This window comes from Leptidea sinapis, chromosome 22 (assembly GCF_905404315.1).
Source record: "Leptidea sinapis chromosome 22, ilLepSina1.1, whole genome shotgun sequence".
NCBI classification, from domain to species: Eukaryota; Metazoa; Arthropoda; class Insecta; order Lepidoptera; family Pieridae; genus Leptidea; species Leptidea sinapis.
This window is the reverse complement of record NC_066286.1, coordinates 1,336,716-1,356,037: the sequence shown is the minus strand read 5'-3', so window position 1 is coordinate 1,356,037 and position 19,322 is coordinate 1,336,716. Positions and strand designations below refer to the sequence as shown.

At 34.3% G+C, this 19,322-nt stretch overlaps 1 protein-coding gene across 1 annotated transcript in view; it reads left to right on the top strand.

Annotated features, from left to right (window-relative positions):
• Positions 1-13,945, top strand: part of LOC126970988 (myrosinase 1-like) — a 30,947-nt gene extending 17,002 nt beyond the window's left edge. Inside the window, exons 5-11 of the mRNA XM_050817155.1 lie at positions 2,018-2,278; positions 3,681-3,769; positions 6,560-6,707; positions 7,427-7,590; positions 9,703-9,852; positions 12,839-12,927; positions 13,655-13,945. Coding sequence (XP_050673112.1) covers positions 2,018-2,278; positions 3,681-3,769; positions 6,560-6,707; positions 7,427-7,590; positions 9,703-9,852; positions 12,839-12,927; positions 13,655-13,892 — 1,139 coding nt within the window. The 3' untranslated portion in view covers positions 13,893-13,945. The remainder of the gene's footprint in view (positions 1-2,017; positions 2,279-3,680; positions 3,770-6,559; positions 6,708-7,426; positions 7,591-9,702; positions 9,853-12,838; positions 12,928-13,654) is intronic.
• Positions 13,946-19,322: the final 5,377 nt, after the last annotated feature.

The following is a 19,322-nucleotide window of genomic DNA, read 5'->3' as shown; positions in this document are numbered from 1 at the left end:
TATATTATATAGATATTTTGAACGTTATGTTATTGACATCAGAACGAAAAAAGAAACTACGTTTAAAAAACCGACTTCAAGAACTGAAAAGTATCAAATAACTAAATATTTAATTTAATACACCTTTACCTTTAATATTAATAAAATGCTATTATTTGTGTGCCGAGCTCTAAACAAAATAAAACTTAATATTATAAACAGCTTACTTACTGTAATTATTAAGGTTGTCTGGCCACGCGTGTGTGTCCGCTTGGGATGTTTTTGACGTCTAGAACAGACGAAGCTATCCCGCTCAAAGTCACGCGTGTCGAGTGTAGGTACTTACTATTACATTTGGCTTGGCACATACAAATAATAGTATTTTATTAATATTAAAGGTAAAGGTGTATTAAATTAAATTTTTAGTTATTTGATACTTTTCAGTTTTTGAAGTCGGTTTTTTTAAACATAGCTTTTTTTTTACTTTTTAGTGACAGTTTATAATTATAATATATAATCAACATGAATGAAAACTCCTAAAAAAGCCGTACGTAAAAATCAATTATATCATCGAGGTAAACTAAAATTTTCATGAAAAATGTTCATAAAACAAAAATTACTGGGCCAAACTATTTAAATTTTTTATGCGACCAAATGGCATCTATTCTGCTTAAGAAAAATCTCTTTATAATCTGAATTAGTGTGATGACGTAGTCTTAACAGTGTATTAAGTTTTTATTAAATTTCATGGCAACAGATCTCAATAAGATGTATCTATATTATACAGATATTGCTGTCAAGATAGTACTTAATATGTCGTGACAATATCCATTTTTAATAACCGATAACCGAGTCAGCTAACAAAGTGGCACAATGTATTGAAAAGTCATCCTTCGAACAGAAGGCCCCTATATCAGACTTGTATCGTAAACTCTTTCACCAATGGAAAGAGTATTATTTTTCCAAAAGAATTTCTTTAATGCAGTCTTTTATTAATCTTTCAAGCTTTATAGTTTTTACAATTTTATTCACGGTCTCAAAAATTGTACTTAAGAGGGCCCTTCCCGGTCCTGTCTATCGTCCACGAGAACATGGTCAAACAGCATGTTGTTTTATCCAACACATACCAGCTGTTGACGACAAGCAAGAGAAAGCGATAACATCGAACGAGAATAATGTTCAAAAATTCCATGGAAGTTCTTCCAGGAAATTTTTACATACATTCATACATATCATCACGCCTCTTTCCCGTAGGGGTAGGCAGAGACCATCTCGAAACGCCCGCCCTTCCAACACTTTGATTCACACTGGCCTTATACTCTTTCTTCGTCAATCGTTCTTCATTCATTCTCTCGACATGTTCAAACCATCTCAGCAAGCAAGCAGGAAATTCGTGTTTTTCAGTTATCATTAATTTGTTACATCTATGTCATGTATTATGTTTATAATATAGAATCACGATTACATGCACGAGATTTCTATTGCAATGTTTTCTTTACTATTACAATTTATGAATACCTAGTACATTATGAACGGGCAAAGTTCGGGTAAAATTTGTGCACAAAAGCAGATATTTGGAGGGTTATACAGAATTTGTTAAAATAGATGTACAAGATGTAGGTATAGATAGATAAGTTGATATTTAAGAAGAATTATTATCAGAGTTATATGTAATCGTTATAATACGTAGGTAAATGGAAGGTAGTTCACATGAATATGAAAAACGGAAAAATTATAAAAATGTTATGAAAAACTATTAAAACGTTGACTTGTGACAAGTTCATTAAATAATGTATTTTACTTGAATTAGGTTGGTAAAACGACATATCACTAGCAAAATATTAGCATTTTGTCATATATGTTGGTAGGCCGGAATACGTTGGAAATCTTTGGCCTTTGTCCAGCAGTGGACGTCTTCCGGCTGATGATGATGATGATTATACAGAGCATCCTACGTATTATATCATAAATTTATATCTATTTTAGAACTGCTAGTTGGTGCTAGAGTGAATTTATCGCGTTAAATTTATATTTACAGGTGGCTGGTCGAATCCACTAATTGTTGACTGGTTCACGGATTACGCCCGGGTATTATTCTCTTTGTACGCTAAGAAGGTCAAGTCCTGGATCACGATCAACGAGCCCCTAATTCTCTGCGACTTCAACTACAATACCGGAATATTGGCACCCGCTGTCTTGGAGCCAGAACTGGGACCTTATCTTTGTAACAGACATATTCTGTTGGCGCATGCTAAGGCTTGGAGGCTGTATGATGAACACTACAAACCAAGATATGGAGGTAACTAAAATTTTTTTATATATCTCGGGGTAAGGCCGGACACATGGTCAGGATCTTCGTGGCAAGTAAAACACAGTCTTACAAACACACGGTATCATAATTTTCTTTTTAATGAAAATAAGGGACGAGACGATCAGGACGTTCAGCTGATGGTAATTGACACGGCCTGTCCATTACAATGAAGTGCCGCTCAAGATTCTAGAAAAACCCAAAAATTCTGAGTGGCACTATAATTGCGCTCGTCACCTTGAGATATAAGATGTTAAGTCTCATTTACCCAGTAATTTCACTAGCTACGGCGCCCTTCACACCGACTACTTCATGACAGAAACAGGCGCCGTTGTGGTACTCATAATCTAGCCGGCATCCAGGGCAGAGGATCCTCCAACTGGTAGCAATAAACTTTACAATTGTAACGGTAGGTACACTTCGCAAAGCCTAATGATCATGTAATAAGAACGTGGTGATCGCGTGCGACACAACCGACTCGCTCGATAGTTCTTCTCTGACAGCCTGCTCGGCGCTCACCCAGCGCCCGCTCTCGGCCACACTCGCACCGAAAGCCGATTTCACCCTAAGACGAATACTGAATATTCTTGTGCTCGACGTTCTTGATTACGACATATACATAAAAAGGCTTTATATTAAGCGCAAATTTTTGTTGCGGGATTGTTATAAATTTTAATTAACAGACTTTAAAAGTAAAAATATTTAATTTTAAAACTTTATCTGTGTAAAATACGACAAGCCATCAAAATGCGGTTAGCCTTAAAAATTATGTGTAGCAGTCGATTTAAAAATTATTTTTAGTATTATCTATGATGCTTTAGTAACTATTCTATTACTAATTAGTAACTTTGAAGTATGTCTTAGTTATAAAAAATTACTACATTCATTAGTAATAATCGAAATGTAATCTGTAGGTAAATCTAAAAAAATCGTAAAAAATGCATGACTTAAATACCTATACTTTAAACGAAATTTGTTTAAATTACGCAGTATCTATTATTTATGTTATCTAACAAAGCGATAGCTTGTTTAATAACAAAAGCATTGACGTTCGTTTTTATAAACAAGCCGAAACACTTCAAAAGCAATAAATTTTATTGTGTAACCCGAACCCTTGGCATAGACTGCCCATTACAGACGGGTTAAACTACTGGTTCAAAATGTTTATATACAACGCCTGCTTGGTTACTAAAAATGTAAAAATTCAAGCTTGTTGTTTTATACAAAACGAACTTATAGGGGGTCGAAAATGACCTGAACTGTTTCGAGAAAAGGATGGTATGTCCGTGTCAGCAAAAACAAGTTTTGCTCAACTTGGCGGGGCACTACTGTGCCCCCAGGACTTACCTGCATTCTCTTCATCCAGTACAATGAGTTCTTTCTGTATTTCCAGGGAAAGTAGGAATAGCCAATAACCCAGTGTGGATAGAGGCAAGTTCTCCTGAGCATGAAGAATTGGCTGAACTGGCTCGACAATTCGGTGTAAGTTTATTAATCATAATTCTATGCAATATCATGGCGATACCTGTTGATAAGTGATCACCTTACTACGCTGGACGAATCACAAGAGTCTTGCCTCTTCTTGCTCGAGTCATATACCTATCGAGCTGATTGTGGATTTGATATTGTTATGGCTACTATTCAGTTTGATGACGCAAGCTTATAAAATACAATGGCCTTATAAGCAATGCTCTTAAGAATATTGTTGAACGCTATATCTTTGTATAAATATTAAACGTAATAGTTCAAAATTAACCATTTATTCAAACAAAACAAATTTTATAATCTGAAGTTGGTACCAAGCCAAATGTAATAGCAGGTACGTACTCTCGCCATGCGTGACTTTGAGCGGGATAGCTTCGTCTAGAACCAAACAGCCCAAGCGGGCAGGCACCGACTAAAACCCTATCAATAGCACATACAAATAATAGTATTTTAATAATATTAAAGGTATAAGATTTTCATGAGAGGTGTATTTAGTTATTTTATACTTTCAGTTTTTTAAGTCGTTTTTTTTAAACGTAGTTTTTTTGTATATATTAACTAGCTGACCCGACAGACGTTGTTCTGTACATAATAAATAAAATTATGTTTTTTATGAATTTGTCAATAATATTTCATAACATCAAGAATTATTTCGCAAAATATGTCCCTAATAATATCCCTGTTGTTTTAATGAAATTGTTTCACAGCAGAACTGTCAAACCGTGCGTCAATAAATTCTCTCACAGAAAATATGTTTCTACAAAACAAATATTGGAAATAAAAATAATTATGGGTCCCAAGTCGAAATTAAAACTATCCTATATCTCAAGTTGGACTAAACTGCACTCGGTGAAGTAATCCCCATTTAAATCAGTTCATTAGTTTAGGAGTCTATCGCGGACAAACAACGTGACACGTAATTTATATATATTAAGATATGGTACTTTGTAGCAGGTTCTTACAAAGACTAAATTAGCAATAACTTTATATTTTCAGTTTATGTTTATACTTCTATTGTCTATGCAATGCGAGCTCAGCTTTTTTATTTGTGTAATGCGTTGCAATTAAAAGGTAGATCATTTAATTTAGCAGGTCAGTAATTTGACGTGAAATGGATAATAAATCGCGTTAGAATCGAGTGCTTTAAAAGTTACGATTAGACACTGACCTCTACTATTTACCACTGGACTGGCGGCTGTCAAAGTGCTTTTGTACCTGTTTAATATTCGCCATTATGGCGCTGTTGGCCTTGTAGCGAGAGTCTGCTGTACTAAAACTAGCGATGATGACACTTAGCAAACATGGATAGATGGTGGGAAACTATTTAGAAAAAAAATTGTGTATTTTATTAGGTTGATTCTCGAAGTATAAATAAAACGGAAAACGAACGAAATTAATTCAAAATGTGAAAATACTTCAGAGTATTGTACGTTCCTCCGCAGCCATTTGTATTATACGTCAAAATTAGTTCTCTGGACGCTCGCGAGTGGCGTTTCAAATAGGCACAAAAAATTTGCTGTCAAACATATGGAACAGCCTGTCCAGTGGTACAGGTCAGTGCGATAAGACCTTTAGGAAAAGTACGAATTTGGTTTTAACAATTACTTATTCCTTCTATTATTAATTTATGCTCTGAGTTTGGTTAAAATTATTGAAATACTTTCTAGATTTTTCAAGGTTCATAACTTTCAAGTAATTTAATATTTTAAAATTTGGTTTCTGTTACAGAGATAGATAATAATGACAATTTGTTACGTTTTAAAGTGATAATCCACACTTCTAGTGAGAGTTGAACAAGGCATACAAGATTTTATAACGATACGTCACTCGAACGGTTAGCTCAGTTGGTTGGAGCAGCGGCACGGAACGCGGAGGTCGTGGGTTCTAGTCCCGCATCGTTCATAAAATTTTGTTTAGGGTTATCACTTTAAAAACATAACAAATTGTTTAGATTTACAAGAGCGACATCTCAAGTCAATTTCCTAATTTGCAAATATTGGGGTTGAGCAGGTTATCAACTGTAAAGTAGATCCTGTAGATGAAGTCACAACCTGAGAGTTGAACAAGGCATACAAGATTTTATGACGATACGTATATATTATGTTTAACTTTGGACATACTGTTTGTATATAGAAAATGCCGACTAGCGCAACCTTAAGGCTGCTATCCCAAGAAATCGCCAAAATAGCGCATAGTTGAAACCATTTCTCGGCGGTTTATATAATCTAAAGAATTTAAGAAGAAAATTCATTTTTTCATAACATTCCTTTTTTTATAGACAGTGCGGAAAAATATCACCAAAATACCCTTAACTTTTATAGTTGGAGCCATACCAATCATTCAATCTAGGTTAAAACTGTGCGAAAATTTATTAATTGTCCACCAATACTATTTTACATGACAATATAGTTTTGTTAGTTTTGTAAAGAAAATTGTACTAAGTTTGTAATCAATTAAAAATGGTTCTAATTCTGAATTAAATCTATGGCGATCTTGTGCGCAAGAGGTAACGTAGCTCCGCTCGATTCGTCAAGGCCGTTGGCTCGGACCCCAGCCTTAAGGACTCTTGTCACGGAGTGACAGACCAACAGTCTGTGATGGTTTTGAGATTGCTTCCGACTTCGGCACTCAAAAATACAAATTGAAAGGGATCTAAAAGAAATCATACACAGCAATTTCACCGCGTCGATCAGCACCGGTACTTTTGGGTGTGATACGAGTAGTACTCTTTTCATCGTTAATTTTTAAAAGGTTGAGTCACTAAGAATGCTATTTTTATGTTCAAAGATCGGCCGTTATGCACATCCTATATATTCCAAAGCTGGCGGATGGCCTCCGAAGGTAATAAAATTGATGGAGGAGTACGGCAGGAGGATGGGATACGCTTCTTCACCTCTACCCCCATTTAGTGAAGAAGAGATTAAATTAATAAGAGGTAAGAATAATGCATTTGTTATATATGATACCGAAACTAGTTTTTGCTTTATATAGGTTACTATATTTAAATGCAGATCTGAATCTCCTACAGTAAAGATCTCCTCGATCTTAATTCACGAATTTTGTTCTTGCATAGATATATCCAGTTTATCGCAGATATATCTATAATGACGTTAGGCAACTTAGGACAAGTTCTTTTTGGTATTCCAATCGATAAATTGTGGTCAGGTTTGTAATCAGCGCATTGCCTTTTTGTTTTTGGAGTGAAAACTTCCTTCCAATCTTATGGGTTCGCGTTACCGACATGCTCATGACTGGAGCACGCGATAAATAAATTATTAAAAAAATATTTAAATATATATCGTTAAACACTTTTTGAAGGGGTGAAATGAGAGTGACCGAAATGCTTATAGCAGTGTACCTGTAGCTATACAGCTGACGTATTGTGCAAAATTAGTGCTGTGTATAGCTTTTAAGTGATATTGATAGATTTAGTGAAAAGTTCAATGCGTATATACCTACTATGCATTGTTGAAATGGTGTTTTTGTTTGTTTAATATATTATTGAAAATAGGTTTTAAAAATAAATTGACATTCATAATTTAATTGTTTTTAAACACTATGAAATTTCAAATTTTAATACACTAAAAGTTGTATATTTTCAGTTCTATCGGTAGTCTCAACACCTACCAAATTTTAATGTATCAAATATGTCAGGTACTTACGACTACTTCGGTCTCAACTTCTACACCAGTCGGCAGATTCGGCCATCCAGGCCAGGTGATGATCTCAGCAAGTGGATATTCGGAGGGTCACCAGTCCTCAATGCTCAGCTAGAAAATTCAGAAGACTGGCCACCGACTGCTACTGACGAGGTTTCAGTAAGTTATCTGTGAATCATCATTTTAATAAGCTTCTTTGACAAAGAAAGCTTACTATAGTATAGTAGATTATATAGAGGATAATGATTCATGGTTTTTGTCTGGTTCTGCGCAGACCACCTAAAATTGTATAATATTGTTTTAATGAAATAGGCATGTTAACAACTAATGTAAGTATATCATTTAAAAGGTGGGCTGGGAGTTTCTAATCAGTTCTTATTCTCGTGTTTTTGTTGTTTTTACCAGTGGGAGGCTCCTTTACACAGGATGTCGGCTAGTTTATGGGTACCACAACGAGGGCTATTTCTGTCGTGAAGCAGTAATGTGTAAACATTACTGTGTTCGGTCTGAAGGGCGCCGTAGCTAGTGAAATTATTAGGCAAATGAGACTTAACATCTTATGTCTCAAGGTGTCAAGCGCAATTGTAGTGCTGCTCGGAATTTTTGGGTTTTTCAAGAATCCTCAGCGACACTGCATTGTAATGAGCAGAGCGTATCAATTACTATCAGCTGAACGTCCTGCTCATCTCGACCCTTATTAAAAATAATGTCAAAGCCCCTTTACGAACTGATGTAACTTCATGACGTTTACCAAGTGTTGTTGCAATATATTATGATATTGTCACTCCCTATGGTAGATAAATATATTTCTATGATAGACTTATATTTTGTCCTATACCTTCTAGACTTCATTTTGTTGTGACAACTGGGCTGAAAGTGCGTTATTTATAACGTACTATGTGGGCGGATTTTTTTTATGAAATTCCATTATTAACATAATATAATAGATAGCCACCCTCTTCAAATAATAATAATAAGTAAGGCAGCGTTTAATAGGAAGCTTTTTCATTCAACCGTTTTTTCTCCGACTTACTTTGCAAAGTCGATTTGGAGACCCTACAGCCTCACAAACTTTACCTTTTTATATACGCTTTATATTAGCTTCACCTGTATGTTTGTATCCGACTTCTTTGGGCGCGATTTTGACTCACTGTAAACGGCTAGATTTCGTTCAAACTTTGTAGATTTATCGAGGACCGATGACATTACACTAATTTGATATAATTATTCAATTTTTCAATTTGAAAAATATGATTTTTGTTAATTTATATAATTTTCATCTATAGTCGATAAGGCAGCAATTGATGTTGAAATACTTAATAGTTTTAAAAATACGCTTTTATTGGAAATTGAACTAAAAAATTAAAAATAAATAATTGTTAAAAAAAACTATAAAACACGCTTTATATAAAATTCAACTAAAAAAATAGAAAAAAAAATTAAATTGAAAATAGTGTAAAAAATATATATTTTATTGTAAAAAAAGCGTGGGGTGCTTTTTTCTACACCCTACTAAAATATGGTCGAGGGAGGCGATGACTCGCCCATGCGTCATGGTGGTGAACAGGTGCTACTTGTGGTGGCAGGATGATCCTGTAGCCGGAAACTCTGTTTCATGGTTTTAAAATTAAAAATTATATTTTTTATAATTGCTAATAAAATGGTCGCTAAATACCTTTGTTTATTTGCGGTGTGTGTAGATTGACGCATCTACTGTACCATGGCCTACTATTATTGTTGATACAGTAGTGGTCGGCCATGAATGTACTCAATAAACTCTTGTTTTTACGTATTAATTAACATTTTTTTTTGAGTATTTGTAGTATGAGTATAGTTGTTATACTGAAATGATTTGTAAACCAATGAAAATGTAAATCTGGATTTAAAAGAGTGGCAATGAGTTTCTTGCTACTTCTTCTCATTAGCTCAACTTTCAATAATATAAAATTTTTTTTTGACATTCATAAGTGTCATTTCCTTGAGCTACTTGAATAAAGTGATTTTGATTTGATTTGATATAACGAAGTAAAACTTCATAAGGCACGACTTGAAGGTAACTCAGGTATAAATATATATCCGCTCTATAGAGCGGTCATCAAACTTAGGTACCATTCAAAACACTTTTCAGCAGGAGGACGAACAAGCATACGGGTCACCTAATGTTAAGTCATCGCCGCCGTTAAAATTTTCTTGCAACTCCAGAGGAATCACAGGAGTGTTGCCGGCCTTTAAGTAATAAGTTTTCACTTGAAAAAATAATTGTGTTTTCAGTTTTATCCTGCGGGGATCAGACATCAGCTCGTCTGGCTACGTCGAACCTATGGGAACTTATCGTTTTGGATAACGGAGAATGGCAGCGGAAGTATACATGATATTCACGATGAAGACCGAATTGAATTCATCAGGGAACATCTCAAAGAGGTGAGTTCTTATACCTATAATCTTATATAAGACCTGGAATTTCTAAGGAAATTTTAGGTCAAGGCATCATAACCATTGCGAGAATCAGATTTGGGTGTCTTAAAATACCTTTACTCAGAGCAGAGGACGTGCACTGATTTAAGTGTTTGTCAGCCCCAAATCTTAATAAGTCATGTCGTGATAACATATAATAAAATCATACAAAGGGTAAATGTAAACACTTCTATAATAAAGTCCCAGCCACTGTTCAGGCATTATATATAAATAAATTTAAATGTTTTATAAAAAAATGGCTCTGTCGTGAATCCTATTACTCCACTGCTGAATATCTAAATGATCGGACAGCCTGGGACTAGATTGTGATTATTTTATAGCGATAGAAATGTCTGTACAGTATTGTATATTTTTATTGAAAAGAGCGCAAAAAAATGAATGCTGGGAGAGTTTCTTGCGCCGCTTCTTCCCTCTCAGAGCGCCATTTGTTCGAAGCGGTAGTAGTTATTAGAAATGATATCAAAAATAATTCTAAAGGAATCAATTTTGAGAAAATAAATGCCTTTTATGCCTTTTTATCTGTAAGTAAAAGTAGTATAGAACCATAAAAATATAGATTTATTAGAAGTACACACCTAGTAAGTATTTATTAAGTATTAATCATAAAGTGGGGCACGAAACAATGCGTAAATATGATGTAAGGAAATCTTTCCACAAGCTGCAATTACTATACAAGTAAAAATTTTACATTTCATCTGTTTTCCTTTAACCAAATTGCTGTTTGTCATCTATATATATAAAAATGAATTGCTGTTCGTTAGTCTCGCTAAAACTCGAAAACGGCCGGACCGATTTGGCTAATTTTAGTCTTGAATTATTCATGTAAATCCAGAGAAGGTTTAAAAGGTAATAAATATGAAAATGCTCGGAATTGAATACAAACAACAAAACGTTTGTTTTTCCTTTGATGTGATGTGATACCAAGTGATACATATTATATTTCTATGAGAGAATTTATTGACGCACGGTTTGACAGTTCTGCTGTGAAACAATTTCATTATTACAACAAGGAGCATATTTTACGAAGTAATTCTTGATGTTATAATATATTATTGACAAATTTATATAAAAACATTATTTTATTTATTACTAGCTGACCCAGCAAACGTTGTATTGCCGATATTAAAATCGCGATACAAAAGTAACTGTTGATCGTAGGTGGGTGAAAATTTTAATTTGTATGTATTTTTTAATGCTGACTCATAATCAAACAAATTTAAAAAAAAATGTCAAAAAAATTAAAAAAAAAAATTCGTGTGGACCACCTTTAACATTTAGGGGTATGAAAAATAGATGTTGGCCGATTCTCAGACCTACTCAATATGCTTACAAAATTTCATGAGAATCGGTCAAGCCATTTCGGAGTAGTACGGGAACGAACATTGTGACACGAGAATTTTATATATAAGATATACAGAACAACGTCTGTCGTGTCAGCTAGTATAAAATATATTATGGCGATCATTTTTCACTACAAGATTCTTAATTTATTCGTGTTGCTGTCACTTTAAGCATATTACTTTAAAAATGGTACTTTTTTTAAATAGTACCACCCGGTCACATTATCTCTGGAACTGACGTCAATGACGTCACATCGTCGATGAGTTACGGTCGTTGCAAAACAAGCATCACTACTATTATTATTATTAATAAATAAACAACGATTTATTTTTTCAGAGTTATAGATTGATGTAAAAGTGTGATGTTTTGATACTAATTATTATCTTTATAATGATTTAAAAAAAAATAACAAAAAAACGGACTTCAAAAACATTATTCAAAAACAATAACACAGTGTACAATAACACAAAGTTTAATATAAATAATTGCGTATTCCTAGACAATATAATTAATTAATCTAATTCTAATTACGATTATTGTAAGTTTTGGAATCGGTGTCCTCTTGCCGCGGCCCCGCTCTCGCCTTATCACGTCGCGCGTGCGACTCAAGCACATCGCACCTATAACTATGTATGTAGTTACAAAACTACCGTGGCTGCAGTCGAAGGAGGCGATACCTGCACTGTCGCCCAAACTGATACTTAGACTTATCAACCTCAACAGACATGACATCCGTATAATGGTGGGCACTCTAACGGGTCACACATCACTAAACAAACACCTTTTCACAATCGGCGTAACGGACAGTCCTAAGTGCAGAGGCTGTCTGACCGAAGACGAAACGGTCGCTCACGTAATCCTGGAATATGCGGGGTGGCCAACCAACGGGCAAAAACCTTAAGGTCGCTCCAGGAAGTCTGCGAACACCCCAGGAATGTTCTTAACTTCTGGAAGGAGCTGGGCTGGTTGGAGTGACTGGCCATTACTGCACGCAAAATTGACCAATGCTAGTGGTCTAATTGCGGAAACAGGAGCCCCTATACCATACCATACTACCGTGGCTGACGTGGCTAATACCGACGAATTGATAACCTCCTCCTTTTTTGAAGTCGGTTAAAAACAACAAAGGAATCTGGGTTAAGTTAAAAAAGTATTTATTTTTCTAGCAGTACTGTTATAGCGACAAAGAACAACAGACACTACAGAACTATTAACAACTTATTCATAATAGTCTGCTAACTTAAAGCATTGCTAATTCTCACTCTGTCTTCTTCTATTGACCTAATTCAGAATGAGAAAAAGCACTCCTTAGCGGCTGTTTAAAGTTAGCGGACCATTATGAATAAGGGGATTAGACTTCAAAGCATTAGAAATACTTACTTTGTTTCCCCAAAAACCTTTTTAACACCAAACACCGGCTTAATGGCGGTAAGTGACTACTTTCAAATTGAATAGTCAGTAGTGACGTACAGAACACAAGACAATAGAATTTAAGATCGCGGGAATTTTTGAAACCAGCCTATAGAATGGTCTAGCTACACATAGTGCCAATGTTCAACAGTTAATAAAATATCTCTCAAATGAATTTCAGATAAGTCACGCTATCAGAGAAGGTGTTAATGTGGAGTGCTACACATTGTGGTCTCTAATGGACAACTTTGAATGGGCCCGAGGTTACAGGTAATGCCTTAAATTCAAATGTTTTTCTTCAACATAGATGCGATTTCAAATCACGTATTGATCGTCAAACACTGAACTAATATGAAAATAAGGGGCGAGACGAGCAGGACATTCAGCTGATAGTAATTAATACGCCATGCCATGGATTTTTTTAAAAACTCAAAAATTCTGAGCGGCACTCCGATTGCGCTTGTCACCTTGAGACATAAGATGTTAGACCTTCAGACCGAAATAAAGTAATGTTAACACACTGCTTCACGGCAGAAATAGGCGCCGTTGTGGTACCCATAATCTAGACGGCATCCTTCTGAGAAGAATATTTTTTAAAGCTCTGTTCAAACTTGATTGTGTCAGCTAACTTGTATGGGCGTGTTCAAATTAACGCGAATAGTCGCTCAAGTTGAAGCGAAACAAGAGCAAGACACCCGACGGGATTGTTTAATCGCACAATGCCTGATGTTTCTCCACTGAAGAACCAAAATTGACACGCGGGAAGTCGCGTCAGTTTGAGAGGCTAAGCGAGCGAGCGAATTACGCTATAACGCGTCCCGCGTTACTAATTAATTCCTGGCATAATTGACTTTTTGACGCTTTTGCGCACTTGTATTTGTAAACATTTTATGATTATTTACAAATGTTTTTATAAGTTTACGTAAATAAAAAACTTTTGTTTACATTTTTAGTAGCAAAAGCTCACTCATATTAATTACGTTACTGACATTTTCAGCGTCAAATATGGTTTATACAAAGTGGACTTCAATGATCCGGATAGAAGGCGGATACCCCGAGATTCTGCGCGTTTCTACGCTGATGTGGTAAAGTCCCATTCAATCATGAGTCACCACCACAACCGAAGGAAACCACCTCACCCCCACCAAAGCCCCAATAGAACCTCACAAGCGTACTTAGATGTAAGAACTGTTGTATTGTGTATTTTTGTTGCTTATTTATTAAATAAGTTGTAATGTTTATATTATAGTATAAAACTCGTCATATTTAATAAATTATTTGTAAGTCATTCTAAAATTTTATTCTGCCCGCTGCCCGCTTCTATATCTTTTCACTAGTCCAGTATCCGACTGAGCCTTGCTCGGATTTTTAAGAAAGTACAAAACTTGAACAAAAAAAAACTACTGGGACATCTGGATTCCAGTCATGTACATAGTGACCTAAATTTACCATTGTATTCTAATGTTATTGTAGCTGTTTCTCATTAAAACACGGATAAAACGATTTTTTTTTAAATACTATATTTTTTTTGCTCGTTTAAATATATAAGATAAGTTAAATGGATAGCAGATTGGTGATTAATTAATTAATTATTTATCTTTAACGGCCGTTTTCAATAAGCTATGAATCCTTAGTTTAACTAACTAGAGGTAGACAAATCTATCCTTTTACGCTTACTTACATTTCAATAACCTATCGACAGTCAGCATTTATTTATTTATTTATTCATTTATTTCAGAGAAATCTCCATATATATAAGTAAATGTATTAGTAACAATATTTATTATGAACTACGTTAGTATTATTAGTGAAATATATTTATAAACCTAGAGCTAACTGTATCCTTTATCTAACTGCATTGGACTGTAACTATATTGTATATAACTATGGATAAGATCTTGTCATTAAACGGTGATAACAATATATCCGTAACTAGAGATACGTTATTGAAAACGGCCGTAAATTGAAAATCTACCAGTTGAAGGTATTAGCTCAAATATTAAATTACTCACATAATTCCTTTACTTATTTATAGTGTATGCAAATTGATACTTTATCTACACCCATCCTTAATCCTCAATTAAAGATCCTACGAACATTAAAACACCCAATGTTGTAACAACCATTACATCATCCAAACGAGTGTTGTAATGTTGTACTGAATTTCATAACAATCCTCCTTGGTTTTTTTTTTTCGATCCCTTCATGCGCAAAGAGTTTCAACAAACAGCCACACTCTTATTGCTCGATGCGTGGTAGTTGTATGAATTTAAAAAAATAACATTTTCCTTTACTCGCGTTCCACACTACCAGAACCTGGCGCGCCGTAAAAAAGTAGGTTATTCGAAACCCCGCCATTTTTCTTAAAAAAATGAGCGATTCAAGTTTTGACAGCACACCGCCGGATATTTTAAACGCTGCAAAAGAACACAATATTCAAGTGAATTTTAATAATTGCACTATACAAAATGTAAATTACTACTAAAATAAATATTTTTTTCATTAATACTTAATTTATTTGTATATAATCAGTAATGGATGATATTAGATTACTACTAGGGCTGTCTGTTTTAATGTTAGTAGTAAGCTAACTGTGTCAGAATATCTTAGAGGATTCATATTATGGGTGTAGATAAAGTCTTGTATGCAACTGTAGATAATAAGGTATTAAAACACTCATGTGATACTATTCTCACACTCGGCTTCGTCTCGTTTGATAAACCCACATTCGTGTTTTAATACCCCTTATTACACAACAGTTGCATAAATAACTATTACTACACTCTTACTCTTTGAGATTTTTTAAGCCAATTTTTTTTTAACTTACACACAAGTAGTTACCTAAGTGAAAACGTGTGAGTATTTTTAGTGCATCACTTTATATACATTGTATATATAATATAAAAGTAAAATGCTGAAACTGTAAATATATATTTAAAAGAGTGTCAATGAGTTCCTTGCCACTTCTTCTCATTAGTTTCAACTTTTCCGAAGTAGTCGTAAAACATTAACATTCATAATTGTGTCATTTTGACGTAATTTAATAAATGTGTTCTTCTTATTTCTTTGTTGCAAAGACGTTAATCATTAATTTGAAATAACGACGGTAAATGATCATCGACATCCAAACTCTCTTCCAATACCATCCAACTTTTGCAGCGTATCTGATCAGGTCGAAAAGCCCATTCGGAATACTCCCGGCAGAATGACACACGATGTCACTTCACTACGCAACACAAAAAGCGCTTTTGCACTACGTCCGATCCGAATCTGATCCGAACCCTGACATACTTTCATGAAAATACGGTCCGGTGTACTCGTAGAACATTCATAAAAAAAAAATCAAAACCCGAAATGACGCCGACGCAAAGAGTCCCCTCTGGTTTTGGGGATGGAGACTCTGTATTACTCTGGCGAAATTTCAATGGGAAAATGGGAAAGTTTCGCGACATTTGTTCCGGGAGAAGTTAATACATTTACGTTTAAAATAAGGGTAAAGATTAACATAAAAAGGGTGCCGTAGCAAGTGAAATGACTGGGCAAATGAGGCTTAACATCCTATGTCTCAAGCTGACGAGCGCGATTCTAGTGCCGCTCAGAATTTTTGGTTTTTTTCAAGAATCCTGAGCGGTTCTGTAACGTAATAGGTAGGGCGTATTAATAACCGTAAAGACGTACTTCTATAAAATGAGAATTGGTTATTCTCACATCATTAGCAGGACAGGCTTCATGAAAGATAAACAAGACGTTAAAGTTCAATACAGAAATGAAAAAAGAACTTATTTTTGTAAAAGGCTTAGAGAAAACAAGATTCTAATATGATTTTTTATAATATTAATACATTATCGATAAGAACCGATACGACTAACGGCCGTTCCCAATATAGTATCTACAGATAGATATAAATTACTACCTTCTACTGTAGTAATTAGCTGTCAATAATCTGAAGCTAAAATATACCCGATAAGTAATTATTATCGCCTTATATTGGGACGCGTGAATTGCAATTTCCATACAAACTTCTATCTCTGGTAAGCTATACGTCCTCCCATTGACAGACAGCGTGTACGGATAAGGTGAGTTACCGTCGATAATTTTATTGGGACAGAAAAGTCAACGATAGTTACGATTTTTATCTCAAGTAACAGATAAACTGAATATTGGGCACGGCCGTTAAGGACCTTCAAGATTGATGATTATTTGCCCGTGATAGTCTCCAGTTTAAAATTTAATTTTCCATTGATATAGCTAAATTTCCTGCAAGGACATTCATCCAGCATTTTCCTTGGCATTTTTTTTTTATTTTAATACTGTCCTTTTATATTTTTATACAAAAAATTATAACCTCCTTCGATGAACATTTATAAAATAAAATTAACATTTTTACAAGCATGACGAGAGTCATCTTGCTAAAAATATGACAATAGCGCAACACGCACCCTATAAATCACAGATAAACAAGGGTTATCTCAAATTATAAATAAAACTATGTCATTTATTTATCATGTTTTATTTTTATTTTTAGTATAATTGATTTAATTTGTCTTAAATAAATAATAAAAAAAGACAATCTCATCAAAAATATTGAGTGAAGATGAGCAGGGCGCTGATACACATTCTATCTCATATACTAATTAGAGTGGTTCATGAAAAAAAAAATCACCGGAAGAACTATACACACCACGTTACCCAATTTAGAGGATACTTTCTGTTTGTTCGTCCGTCCCAACCGTGTAAAAATTTAAATAAGTACAAATTAGTCAAAACCTGTTATTTTTCTGTCATAATTAACGGCTCATTTTTATTTAAATGTTTATGAAATAAAGAGTTTTAATGGAGAGTTTCGACTAACAAACAATAATTCAAAATCTAAAGGTTGTCGCATTGTATATACGATAATTTGTATTTATACAGTTAATTATTTCTTTTTGATATTTGATATTATTAAACGCGATTCATTACTTACAAACTTATTTGTTATAACTCTATTTGTTTGAAAAGAGTGGCCGTTGAGTTTCTTGTATGTTCTTCCAAATAGCTCTACTTTTTCCGAACATCTACTATATGTTCGGAAAAAGTAGAGTAGTCAGTAATTATAATTACCTAAATATTTTTCATGACGATTCAAAAGTGCTTAGTTTTAGCCAACCTGAATAAAGTTTATTTAATTTTGACTTTGAAACATTTTTTAAGTTGTGTGATGGTTTTCGACACATCGAGATTCGCCTTAAGGACGCGTTCTCAAGACAGAGAGGTATCGAATCGCACCACTACACTGACACCGCTCAAACACATACACGTACTTAAAGTTAATAGCGGGAATCAAATGAATTTGATACTTTAGCAAGTTTGAATTTTGTTTTTTATTTATGTATTTTTGATAATTGGTTGATGTATTCGTTTAGTAGTTTTAACTACTAAACTAATATTTATATTAGAAGTTAAGATGGCAATTCTGTCGTATAACGTCGTGTGCGTTTTGAAATCCAAGATGGCCGCCGCGAAAAATTATGATTTCAGCAATATGGGTATCGTATCCGAGGTTATCGAGGGTGCAGAGAACGATTTTGAGATCATTTTTTAAATCTAAGATGGCCGCCGCGCAAAATTATGATTTCAACAATATGGGTATCGTATTCGAGGGTCTCGAGGGTGCAGAGAACGAATTTGGGATCATTTTTGAAGTGAAGCTTCTTTGCCCGCATGAGGGTAAAATTTTTACGGATGAAATGGAATAAAGTGTCACGAAAATGAAGGACGTTTTTATCCAAGAAGAGGGGAGGGAGATTGAGTCTGATTGAGATAAAGTGAGAAAATGTGAATGTACTATGAAGCAGACGGTACCGCTATGAAGTAAAACAACTTCACTACTAGCGTTGTATCATGCAGGATTAGCGCGCGGCCGCGAGTAAGTAGAACATCTTCCCTACTAGCTTTGTATTGTTATTTGTATTTGTTTGGTTTAATGAGTAATAATAATTAGTAAAACATCTAATAATTTCTAATATTTACAAAAATTAATTGGTTTAGAGAACAGTTTAGGATAATTATTAATATAAACGAGATATAAAAATTGGTTTTCACAAATAAGTTTCACTTCTGACATGTGTACTTTGTACGCACGCCATTTTTTGTGATGTTTGGTGCTTTGGACGTAGCTTCCCCCCTAAGGACACCTCCCCTACAAGTGGAGTTGAAAAAAATACTGGAGACTTACCTTGTGGGGTATCGTTGGATAGGTCTTTGAAAGTTACATTCAGGTTTGATACTTGACATTTCCTTTGGTCTTTTCAAAATAATGCGGAATTAAGGAAGATATACGTTACATTAATGTAATAGCTTATATCTTATGATTACAATATCTATTGAAACAACTCTTCTTGACATAATATGGTGGTAATAATTGATAAGAAGGGTAGAGCTTCTTGTGGTTAAAAAGAGGATGAAAATTTTTTTTTGTATGTAGGGTAGAGAGAGATAGGTCTTTCAAAATCAAGTCTTGAGATTTTTTAATTAGATTGATAACGGAATGTGTTTTGTAAATATTGTGGGTGAAAAGTGATAACGTAAATATTTATATATTTAGAGAATGAAGAATTAATTTATGAATGAATTTATGAATGAATTCTAATGTTGACGATGTAAATAATACCCATGAAGAAAAG